This window comes from Agelaius tricolor, unplaced genomic scaffold, assembly GCF_023055355.1.
Source record: "Agelaius tricolor isolate 1412-34295 unplaced genomic scaffold, bAgeTri1.0.p SCAF_10, whole genome shotgun sequence".
Classification (NCBI taxonomy): Eukaryota; Metazoa; Chordata; class Aves; order Passeriformes; family Icteridae; genus Agelaius; species Agelaius tricolor.
The window spans coordinates 24,572,113-24,584,631 of NW_027269270.1; the positions used below are offsets into that span (position 1 = coordinate 24,572,113).

The window sequence follows — 12,519 nt, forward strand, 5'->3', positions numbered from 1 at the left end:
CATGGTCTGCCCTCTCCTCCCTGGGTCAGTGTTACATCCATTTCTGCCCTAAGCCTCTTCCCAGCAGCTCCTTGCCAGGGCTGGACTGCAGCTGCTGGGGTGGGCCCTTTCCATACCTCATGGAAATGTATGAAAAGGCAAAGCAGGAAAAATGTGTTGGGTTGGTGAAAGGAAGAGAGTGGTGTGTGATATTTGCTCAGAGAGGGTAAATGAGGGTTGCACAATCAGAAGCAGTGGAATTATTTAAGTTACCACTGATCAACTGAGGGGGGTTAAACCAAAATATCTTACTCTTTAAGTGGAGAAAATTGAGATAAGACACCTACCTGGTCCAGGAGTGCAACTCTGCTGACATGTCCTGAGTCACTCCTTGGCACTTCCCTTATTGGGAGGGAAGGGGTCACAAAATCATCTGAGGGGCAATGCAGAGGAAAGAAGCAGCAGCAGCTCAGACTCTTCAGGACAGAGAAATGAACTGAGAATGGGCTGTAAGTGCTTCCAGCAAGTCTTCACACTTGCCAGGAATCTGCTACCTACCTTTAATGGCTGGCAGTGACTCCAGTCCTCCTCCACAGGGGTGAGCTCAGCAAAACCCTCTAAAACCAAGGATTACAGCCATTCCTTGTCCTCCAGCTCAGTCATGTGGCTGAGGACAAGGGACTTCATTGCAAAGGGGATACAAGGCACAGATATTTTCAGGTGGTTCAATAAACAAACTCTCTTCTGTCTCATCCCAAAGAACACATGAAATTCCATAGAATCATTTAGGTTGGAAAAGTCCCCTAATGTCACCAAGCCCAGCTCTTAACCCAGCCCTGACAAGTCCACCATAAAACCATGTCATAAGTTACACATCTACATCTTTTGAATACCTCCACAGATGGTGACTCAGCCACTTCCCTGGACAGCCTGTTCAATGCCTTGGACAACCCTTTCCATGAATTTCTTTCCTAATATCTAATCTAAACCTCTGCTGGTGAAACCTGAGGCCCTTTTCCTATGATTTGTTACTTGGTAGGAGAGAACACCTCTCTACAGCCACTTTCAGCTGGTTGTAGAGACCTGTAAGGTGTCCCTCGAGCCTTTTTCTCCAAACCAAGCACTGCCAGCTTCCTCAGCCACTCCTTTCAGTATTTATGCTCCACACCCTTCCACAGCTCCATTTCAGCACCTCCATGTCCTTCCTGCAGGGAAGGGCCCAAAACCCAGGATCTGAGGTGCAGCCTCACCAGTGCCCAGCACAGAGGGACAATCACTGCCCAGTCCTGCTGGCCACACTATTCCTGATCCAGGCCAGGTGCCACTGGCCTCCTTGGCCACCTGGGCACAGCTGGCTCATGTTCAGTCACTGTCATCCAGCACCCCTGGGTTCTTCTCTGCTGGACACCTTTCCAGCCACTCTGCCCCAGCCTGAGGCACTTCCTGGGGTTTTGTGATCCAAGGGCTGGATTTGACACTTCACCTTATTGAACCTCATACAATAGTCCTCAGACCATCAATCCAGCCTGCCAGATCCATGTGCAGAGCCTTCCTGCCCAACTTGGCATTGTCTGTAAATGGACCACGGGTGCATTTGATCCCTTCATCCAGATCACTGATAGAGACATGAAACAGCAGTGCCCCCCACACTGAGTTCTCAGGAACACCACTGGTGACCAGCTGCCAATTGGGTTTGACTCCCTTCACCACCTCTCTGGGCCTGGCCATCCAGACAGTTTTAACCCAGCAGAGAGAGCACCTGTCCAAACCATGAGCAGCCAGTGTCTCCAGGAGAATGCTGTGGGAAATGGTGTCAAAGTCCAGGTAGAAAACATCCAAAGCACTGCCCTCATCCACTCAGTGGGTCACCCTGTCACAAAAGGAGATCAGGTCAGTCAGATAGGACCTGCCTTTCACAACCAATGTTGGCTGGCTCTGGTTCCCTGACTGTCCTGTGCATGCCTTGTGATGGCACTCAGGAGGATCTGCTTCATGCAGTCATACCTCAGCCTTTCCCTCATCCTTCGTCACTATGTTTCCTGTGCATGCAATAAAGGATGGGGATTCCCCCTCTGGCTGTTAATTGCTTATTGTCTTTTACAGCAGCAGCCACAGCCAGATTAAGTTCTAGCTGGGATTCAGCCCCTCTAATTTTCTCTCTGCATAAGCACATGGAAAGTGCTCTGGGAAGAAGCCAGGGTCACTGGGCAAGGATGGACCTTCCCTCCTACTGTTCTGGCACACAGCAGAGTCAAAACAGACCCTGCCACTACAGGGGCAAGATCTGCAGCAGGGAGAGCCAGCACTGCCCCTTGCTCCCAGCCCAGCCCCTGAATCTCAATGCAGAAGGGTCCCTGGGCTGACCTGGGGCAGGGCTTGCTTCACTACAGGTGTTTAAATGGTGATGAGTTACTATTCCCACAGGAAAACACACAAGTGCTTGAGTGCTCAGGCTGCCCAGACAATTCAACTTCAAGTTCTTTGTCATTTGGTACCAGGCACACAGACCTGTGCAGTTCCCAGCATTCCTTCACTTCCCCAAATGCTTCATCACTGAAATGTCTACAGCCATGTATTTTAAAACCTCTGTAATTCTCTCAACAAGCTTCAGAATACAGGTCTCTTTGAAGCCCTTCCTCCCTGAGTTAAATGACTTTGCACAACCATCAGCTTTCAAACACAACTGAGTCAAATAAGACCAAATTATCTACAAGCACAGGTTGCAGTAAGGAGCTGTGTTGGACAGTGAATTACTTTGATGTTTCTCCCCCAAGAAGAAACCCAACCTCCACTTACTCTAGGGCAAACTCAAAAGGTTTTATTTTAATTTTTTTTTTTTAGCAAATTCTATCACGTAAATGTTAACAAAAAACATCTGTACAATTGCCATGATACACTCAAAAGTGAAACAAATAAGATATAAATACAGATATGGATGTAACATGACAAAAGCGGAAAAAATAGAAAAAAAATACATGCGCATGAACACGGTGCCAACAAAGTCATTTCTCATGGCTGGCATTTTTCAGAGCGTTTTTTACTTCCCATTTAAAACATTGTTAGCAACGTCCTGCTGTGTACTACAAAGGTCTATTTTTCTGTCCCTTAATATGTAATATTATGCTTGATAAATAAAGGGGTGGGGAGAAAAGGTTCTGATGACAAAGATGCAAGTTACATTACTTATACAGGTTATTGGTAAGCTAGTAATAAGCAATTAAAAAGACAGTCTTGTATTGTAATCCAGGCAAGCACACATAGTGTACCTTAAGAAAGCCACATGCCTCGGTATTTCTGAACTACATGAGAACTACAGTACGTAGACCTGTGGGGCAGATGGAGCCAGGATTTGCCCATGCCCACGGAGCACTGGTGCAGCCAATGGCAGAAAAAACATCCACATCTGAGATTTCGGCAACTTTGCAGCCAAGAGCTGCTGTCTGCTGAGAGTTTTCTCCCATTCAGATTTTTAAAGCATGGTGGGCAAAGAAAATACACTTTTTTTTTCTTTTTTTTTTTCCTTTTTTCCTTTTTTTTAAAGGTACGAAAAATTGAAGCCCTGCATAATGGGCAGCAAGAAAAAAAAAGGCAGCTGCAGTAGGTGGCTACTGCCAGGAGAAGGTGAACACAAGCTTCACCGGAGCAGTGAGGCACTGCAGCATGCAGACCTTCCTCTGCAAGCGTGCGTGGACACTGTGATTTGTAGCCAGAGAGACCTTTATGCTTGCTGAAGAGAAAACAAGATGATTGTACAGCTTGTTGAAGTCAAAACTGGAGATCAGAGAGGTGACATTCAGAGCTAGCCCTTTGAGTACTTCAAAGGAAACACAAAATAAAAACTGGGTCATGTTCAACATACTAAAGAACCCCACTATGTACATTGTCGGCGATGATTTATAAATACCCAAGCAGAATGCTCCTACTGTGGACAGGCAGAACACACCCTAGAGTGCCCCAAGGATGGACAGTCCTCCACTCACGCAGTGAAATCAAGCAGCACATTAATGAGCATCTGCTGACAAAGAGAACTGAATCTGATTCAGGAAGTAAGGCCTGATCCCCCTGCAGCCCCAGGGAAGCACAGGCTGGCCACAGGCGCCGGCTCAAGGACGAGCTCGGACCCCGACTGCGGAGTCAGGGCCGTACAGTGCGTTCACTCTCAGTGCATACCCACAGGGTTTTATAAAGCATATAAAATCATTTCAGAAGGAATTCGATTCCTGGAGATTTGCTACAGTGTGCCATTCAATGGAAAGGAAAAAAATCAAAACCAACCAACAGCAAATGATGATAGACCAAGCTCCATCACAGCTGGGAGGGACTAACACCACCTGGTCAGCTATGCTGACCTTCTGAACCCCAGAACTGGAACAGAAGATGCTGAGCTGAGATGGGGAGAAAGAGAAGCATAAATACTAAGCAGTTAAGAGCACAATTAAAAAAAAAAAAAAACAACAAAACAAAAAACACCCCCCCCAAAAAACCTAGCCCACTACTAAAAATTCAAACAAGACAGCTTAACTGCTGCCAACAAGTCAACTGAGTATTTCCTCAAAAGGAAAAATAAATTTGTGTTAAAATCAAATTTGAAGCATTCAAAAAAATTAAAAAAGAGCATTCTAACAAGCACACAGAAAGATGTGGAAAAGAAATGGTCCACAGAAAGGCAGACACGAACCATGGAGCAGCCAATCCTCCCCCTTTAGTGAGGATGGCTTTTCTGAGCCTGCAGAAAGACCCTGGGGGAATCCCCCACCCCAGGAAAGCACATGGTTTCTCCTGCTATAGCATTACCGGTTGGGAAAGATGAGGGAATTAGCCCTGCAGCCAGCAAAAGCCTCACACGTGTGTAGCAGAGCAGGTCACCTCCCCTGCTCTCAGGTGAGCAGGGAAAGGGACCAACAAGCTTTGCAGCCCAGTGACACACAGTCCCCACCAGCCCCAATCCCTCCTGAGAAGAGAACTGGGAGAAAAGCTGGCACCAAGTGTCAGCTCCCAGCCTAACTCCTCAGGGATGGGGTTGAAACACAGAGGGATAATTGATAGAAGGGGCTTTACCCTCCCCTGCTGCAGTAATGGAGTCTCATGTTCTCAGTGTGCTCCCAAGGTGTCCCTTCAGCTCCCTAAAGGGGAGATGGAGGAAGCTGGAGAGACTCCAGGGCACTGAGAGCAGCCAGGGAACACACATCCATCACCACAGCTGCAGCCATAAGCTGCAAGTCCATCATCCTTTTGCATCACCAAGGAAAACCCCAAAACCCCAGCTGGGATCCATGGCAGGTTTGGGGTGGGCATGCCCATCAGCCAGGATCCAGCCCAGGGCCAAACCCAGCACATTAATTAGGAACCTCCTGCCTTCCCTGGTTACAGGCAGAGCCAGGGGGAGCTCCCCCTGTGCAGAAAGAAGGGTCTTTGTTCAGGGAAGGGCAGTGCTGTGGGGTATCTCATTGCTGCTGGTTTGCCTCTGCCCTGGTCTGTGTCATCAGGCTGCAAACTCCTCACCCAGAGCACCCTGCTGCCAGCAGTGCCCAGTGAGGGACCCCCACTCTTCTGAAATGCAGAGCACTCAGCAAGCCTGTGCATGGAGATGGCACAAAGGAGGCTTCTAAGGGCAGTTAACAGCACTGCAGGGTCTTCAGGACTGTCCCAGCTGGCTCAGAGGTGCTTCCATGGGGTATTTCTGTTCAGATTCAGACACCCTTTCTGTCCTCTGGGATGAACATTTTGCCCAAAGTGCAAAGGAGCTGTGGGGACAAAGCCATCCAGCATCAGTGGGTCACTCAGAGCAGCAGATCAGCCCTTTGATGCTACAGATTTCAAGGAAAACAGCTGGCACTGCAGTACAGCTGTGCCAGCTCCCACTGCCCACCCACTGACACACTCAGAGCCTAACCCAACCCCACCCACCCAACTCCACTATCCTATCTGCACACACCGGTCCCAGAACTGGGTCTCAGGTTCCCTTTGGGGAGTAACAGGTAACCTGGAGAGTCTTTTGAACATATGAAAGAGCCAAATGGGTTGAGAGGGGAGAAGTATTTACAAAGTCAATGAAAAGAGCAAGAGCCCAGCTGTTATGCACAGCACAGCTGGCTGGATAGCAGTTACAGAGAGATCAGCCCATCCGGGGTCTGTCAGAACTATGTACAAAACTCAGATGTTTAAAAAGAACCTACTTTCATTACTCACTTGGTATCTCTCAGTATTAAAGCATCTGAGGCTGGAATCACAGCCATACCTGCAAAGATCTCCCCATGGAGGGCCCTGCAATTCAGGCAAGCTGCAACAGGGAGTACAGAACAGGAACACAAGACTTGAAAGAAGAGAAGGACCCAGCCAGAATGGGTGAGGGGAGAGAGCAGGTAATTAACACAGAGAAACCAAAACTGGGTATGAACTCTACCAACAAGATTTGTTTGACTTTTACATGTGCCCAGGTTCTCGGACTCAGTGTTAGAATGCTAACCTAAACATATTTCTGAGATTTCAGCAGGCTATACAAATATGTTTAAGTATGGCTTTCTGATGTTCACTTTTAATGAAGACTGCGACACAGACCTTGCTTCCTTTACATTCAATACCAGTAAGATTCTACATAAAAGCTTTGAAGGGACTAAAATACTGATTGCAATAAATATCTGCGTGGCCTCCTTAAGCTGATGGAGCGTGCCAGTGAAGAGTAGCAGAAAGGTCTCTGAGAGGCACCGTTGATTGCTTCTAAGTCTACACATATGTCCACAGATCTCCATTAACTGTGCGTTGAAACATCTGAAGAGGAGCTGCTGTTGCTGTTGGTGGTCTGTGCCCTCTTTATATACAAGTTTAGTAGCTTCATCTGAAAGAAAGAAAGAAACATCAGGAGAAGACGCCAGAAAAAAACAGAGGGGAAAAAGCTGACTGCCAATGTAAAAACTCGCATTCCATAGTGAGCTCATTTTGGGGTGAGCTGACATTGGGCACTCTGGAGGAAAAGCAAGAAATCTGACCATATTTCAGAACAGAGACAAGAGGCTATGCCCAGTCCCACTGAAGTTACAGACAGACTTAATGGGATTTAGAAAAGCCTCCTGCATTTCACTTCAGCAGCCATCAGTTCACAGACCTCAATCCTGCAGCCAGGCCAGGTCAAGCAGGATTCCCACAGAGGTCAGTAGGGCTGCAGGCACACTGGCAATCCAAGAGCCAAGGGTCTCCCTCCTAGGAAACACCCTGAACTTTCCCTGTTGTATAAAATGTTCTTTTTCAATGACATTATATCTTCACTAATGTGGTACATCTAGTGCAATTGCAGTTGTTATGACTAGATACTTCCCTTGCATGGAGTTGTTTTCTTTTTCCTCCTTGCCACCTAAACTCTAGATCCTGTAATGACTCATGTTAACATTTAACTTTAAACAGGCAGGCAGTCTGCATAAACCCAGAAGAATTACTTACATGTTTATAGTTAGTGATGTGGTGGACTATGTTTGTGGCACCTAGGATACTGGAATAATAAAGCCTCTACAACATTTTACATGGGGATTTCCTAACATCCCAAATATAAACTTCAGCACACATAGCTGTCTCCTTGCAGAGCAATTTGAAGGCACAATTGTAATTTTTTTAGTGACAAGACAGAAATAAAATCCAAGTGTTTTTAGTCTCAGATTGTTTTGGCCTATACCACACTTCCTTACCCATGAAAGAAATTATGACTTCAAAATGACAGAATGCAGTCCTCTGAAGTAAGTAGCTATTTATGTGCACATATTTGTTTCAGAAACAAAACCTGCAGAATTCATCTTAAAATTGTGTAGAAATCTTGGGTATGAAGACTTAAAACAGCAGAAAAAAAAATTTGTGGTGGCTAGTTGAGAGCTCTGAAATGCAATCAAACACCAACACAAAATTCTTGTCCAAAGGACACAGTTGAATTAAGGCCTTCGTTTCACTTGCAGCATCAGGTCAGAATTTGAGTTTTGCAGCTAGTCTTACTCCAGGGTACAAAGTCCTTTGAAGGGTCATTTGAGCTTGCTGTTGTCCCAGAATGGAAGGGACACACATGCCCTGCTGTTAAGAGTGAAGCTTTACTTGCATTTCTACCAGCCCTAATCACAACTTGCTGCTGAGACGACCTGCTCTCCCACCATCCCCATGCACTCCCACCACTCTCTCCATGAGGATGCCTGTGTGGCCACAGAGCAGACTAAAAGCTACTTAATTTGTATTGCAGATCTGGTTTTCAGCCAGAGCAGCCAGCTGAGCCAGCTCACTCCACAATCACCTCTGGATGTAATGCCAAAGGAGGAAGACAAATGTGGCTGGAGAAGGACCTGCTCAGAGACAGCCTGCAGTTACACAAGAGCAAATGTATCACAAAACCAATCTCCAAACACTATTAAGATTTTCTAAGTGGGATTTCAAATCCTCACAGTGCTGAGCAGGTGCAGTGCTGCTCCTGTGGCATTTGTCAGGGTGAGAGAGGATTTAATAGAGTTCAGGGAACCCGACCCAGAGCTCCAGTGAAGCCACTAGTCTTGCTGCTAGTAATAGCCAGCAGAATGGCTTGCAGTACCAAAACACCAGAGACACATTACTCCTGTACCTTGCTTCCTGTGAGTTGTGCGAGATGAGGTTTCAGTTCTTCTCCAATTACTGAATAAATAGCCACAAGGCAAAATACACTGGCTTTTCTGACACTGCTCTCCGTGTTATCATAACCCTGGAAATGAGAGGAAAAGGTCAGAAGACAAACAGCACTCCCCAACACCCTTCCTGAGCAATACACTACAGAACTGTGTACATTTTGCAAATGTGGCTGACCTAAGAGATCAATTAAAAAAACCTCTGCTTAACATAACAGTCTGCAATCTGAATACTCAAAGAGCAAGAGAATGCAATCACCCTATCTCTTCCTTCTGTTATTACTTATTACTGTCATGTTATAAGTTATTAATATCTAGTTATTTATAGCATTAGATAACAACACATGGTTTCCTAACACAAGCTCAGGACTCCATCAGATACACACATTTCTGTGTCCAGTTCAGATAACCTAGATGAACTATCCTGAACAGTCAGGACTCTGGAGGGCTGCTTACCTATCAAGGAGGAAATACCACAGGAAAGAACATGCACAAAGACCCCTGTGCATGTGCTGATCTCTGGCAGCTTGGGCAGAGCTCAAACTAGCCAGCAGCTCACACTCAGCAGCTATGGACAGCAGTGCCAAGCTCAGGCAGCATCACTCAGCAGCCATCCCACCCCTGAGAAAGGCAGACATCACTCCAGCCTGTGGGATGCCAGCTCCTCTGGATGCAGGGTGACCTCTGCCAGAAAAGCCAGAGGAGGGATGCAGCACAGCTGGGGCTGTCCCAGCTGCAGGGCCCAAGTACAGCCCAAAACAACAGTCTGCAATCCCACAGAGCACTGAGCTAGGAAAGCAGGAGACCTTGGTGAGCTCGGAGAAACACCAAGCTATTGAGCATCAAGGTGGAGAAAAGGCTGAGCCTCCTCATCAGGACCAGGACAAGCACCACAGCTCTGCCCTGCCAAGCCCTGCTCTTCCATGGGGTCCCCCTCTGTCCATGGAGAGCCTGCTCCAGGCTGTTGAGCTGCACACTTGTGCCCACACTGCTGCTGACACTCCTTGCCTCCCCAGCACTCTGCCAGGACCCTCAGCTTGGAAGCAAGCACAAAGGTGACTCTCTCCACACACAGTCCTTCAGCCAGCATCCCAAAATACTTCCCAAATGTAAGGAGTAAATTCCTTTGATCACTGAGTTTCTAAGGTAAGGAAATATCTCAAACTCTGCTCTGAAACAAGAACCATTTAAAGTAATTAAAGAACCAATAAAACTGCCTTTTTAAAGGCATGCTGCTCTCGGATTTTTCCAGTGCATCAAAGCTTTACTGTTCGGATTGTTGTCTCCAACAATGATGGCTAAAACCATTTTACAACAAAAGTTTAGATGAATACAGAATTGTCCAATTCCCAGAAGCTGAGATTTAAGAATTGCAAGAGCTGACACTACAAAGTTGGGAAGAATGCCAGGATGCATAAGGGGAATCTCAGACTTTGCTCTTGTCCTTCCAACATTTTAAGCTCACAATAAGGAGTCCTCTTTATCCCAGCTCTCCATGGAAGTCTTACCCACCTAAACCCATCTCCCCCTTTCACCCTGCCTGATCTGTTCCTGTCACAGTCTCTCCCCAGTAAACACACATATTTTCTCTCCTCCCTCACTGCTACTTCATGTATTTTCTTCTTGTTTGCAGCCCCATCCCAGCACTGCCAACTGCTTGTGCAGGGGACCAAAAGACAACACTGCTACAGCCAGTGCTCAAAGCTAAATCCACAGTGTACAACTAAGCCTTAGCACTGGCAAAAACACAGCTCCCCACCCAGCCTGAGAGAATTATGAAAGAGGCTGAAAAAAGTCAGCCAGTAGCTTGGTCCTAATTTCAGAGAGAAAAGAGGAAAGGAGCAACCTGCCTGCTGGCATTCAAATTCAAGTGAAAAGCACCATCAAAGCACAGAACAGCTCAGCAGAGCTAAAGGGGAATTAAAGGGGACTACAAGATGTACAGAGACAGTGTAAAATGTGGCTAACTTCTATCCTCAAATTTATTACATGGCTGCTACTGGCTTATTTGGGAGTCAGGAAAAGGCATCCAATTGTGGAATATCCACGTAAGAACCTGAGTTTTCCTTTCCTTAGCATTAAAAGGATGAAAAACTCATATGTAAAAATTTTATTTTACCAAAAATAAAGGGCTTAATTTACCAAAATCTGGCCCCATAGGATCCATCATTCTCCCTCCCTTGAGGCAGAGATGTCACAAATTAATGGTGGCTTGTGCTCAGGAGCAGTGACATGGGATTCTGTACCTGTAACAACCCAGGAATGATATCAGGTAGGAGCTGGTGCAAGGATTCCTTGGAAATCCTCTCGATGACTTTTGTTTGCATTTTGATGGCAGCTAAGTTAATTGGATAGTCTGCAGTCTGAATGATGGGGCAGAGCACCTTGATGCACTGCTCGGGGTGGATGGAGCTCGCCAGGGTGGAAGCAGCTTCTTCAGCAGCTCTGACGACCTGAAATGAAAGTAGAGCAAACCCTTATGTTAATGAGGTCACCCTTGACAGCCAACACTGCTGCTGTGTGCTAGGAATGACTGCCAGGAAATGCTTGGGGATGTTCATTAACAGATCTGCAGGAGGCTTTGTTGGGGGGCAAGTGACTCTGAGACTTCACATCCTCTGTCTCCAGTGACATCTTTGTTCCAGCCAATGGCAAGAAGTCCTTCCTGCCTGATGTAACTGTGTCAGAGTTGTGGCTAGGTTGAAATAATGATCTGTCGCCCAAGGCAGAAAGACACTCCCAATCCCAGGAGGAGAGAGAGGATGACATCTCTCCAGCCACTGCCAAAGAACCCAAACCCACCAGCTTAGACTTACACAAAGGGTTTCTCCTTAACCATTAGCACAAATGGCTCTGTTGCAGCTTCTGGTGTGCACTCAGTGCTGAGTGGCACATGCCTGGCAGCTGTGTCCTGCCCCTCCCCAGCTGAACCACACTGCAGCCAAATCCAGGTCACAGACACAAACGGGCTTTAGGGAGTCCCTGACTCAGCCCAGGTAACCCATCCAGGCAGCACTGGGATCACCATACAAAATGGGAGGAAGAACAAAGGGAAATAGCAGCACCCACCCTTTGCAACCAGCCCACACTGTAAAGGAGTCACACAAAGCAAGGATGATGCTAAATTCAACTCTATCCTGAGAGAAAGCAGATTCACAACTTTCACTCTTCCCCAGCAGGTAGGACAGCTAGTTCAAAGAAGAAAGACCCAAATCTGGTCTCTCCTCCCAAGAGAATTTATTAATTTTACATTCTGCAGTAATTGGATAAAAAAGAACAGGATGGGAAGGCAGGTTTTCTTTTTTCAAGTGTCTGTGCTAATTGCCAGGCAACAAAATGAAGCTTCCTCTTGGCTGCCCTCTTCCTGGCCACAAATAACACACTCTTTGCTCCTCATGTTCTTGTTACAACACAAAAGATGGAGGATGCTATTTTCCATCTTCTCTCACTCCCCTCTTCTCAGGGCTTACTTTAAAGGGAGGGTAAATCCTGAGCAGACAGATGCCCCCATGGGCAGACTTAAATCCAACACCTCAACTTTAAGAAGAAAGAAGCATTCACAAATCCTCATGTTTGGGATCTTCCAGCTAGTCCCAGGCAGTCCCTAACTAAGCCCAGGAACATTATAGCATCCCTCTTTCCTGGTTGTGTGGGAGGCTCAGGTGCCCAGCACCAGTTCTCTACCTCCTCCTAAACTGAACTACCTGGGGCTGTCTGAAGTCATTACTTTGAAACCAGCACCAGGAAATCTGTCCCAGGCAATCTGCAAAACAGCAAATCAATCAAACCACAGGTCTCCTGGCACTTAGACTGAAGCCATGGCTGCTGAATTCGTGTTGTTCTCCTCTCCCACACATCAAACTCAGGGACTGCTATTTGAGTAAGGCAACCTATGGACAGATGCAGCTCTATCAAA

General features: G+C 46.7%; 1 protein-coding gene across 1 annotated transcript in view; it reads right to left on the minus strand.

Moving 5' to 3' along the window:
• Nucleotides 1–2,775: 2,775 nt before the first annotated feature.
• CLASP1 (cytoplasmic linker associated protein 1) overlaps nucleotides 2,776–12,519 on the minus strand; it is a 170,912-nt gene continuing 161,168 nt past the window's right edge. Inside the window, exons 39-41 of the mRNA XM_071435252.1 lie at nucleotides 10,850–11,056; nucleotides 8,564–8,680; nucleotides 2,776–6,814 (exon numbers count right to left, since the gene is read on the minus strand). Coding sequence (XP_071291353.1) covers nucleotides 6,728–6,814; nucleotides 8,564–8,680; nucleotides 10,850–11,056 — 411 coding nt within the window. The 3' untranslated portion in view covers nucleotides 2,776–6,727. The remainder of the gene's footprint in view (nucleotides 6,815–8,563; nucleotides 8,681–10,849; nucleotides 11,057–12,519) is intronic.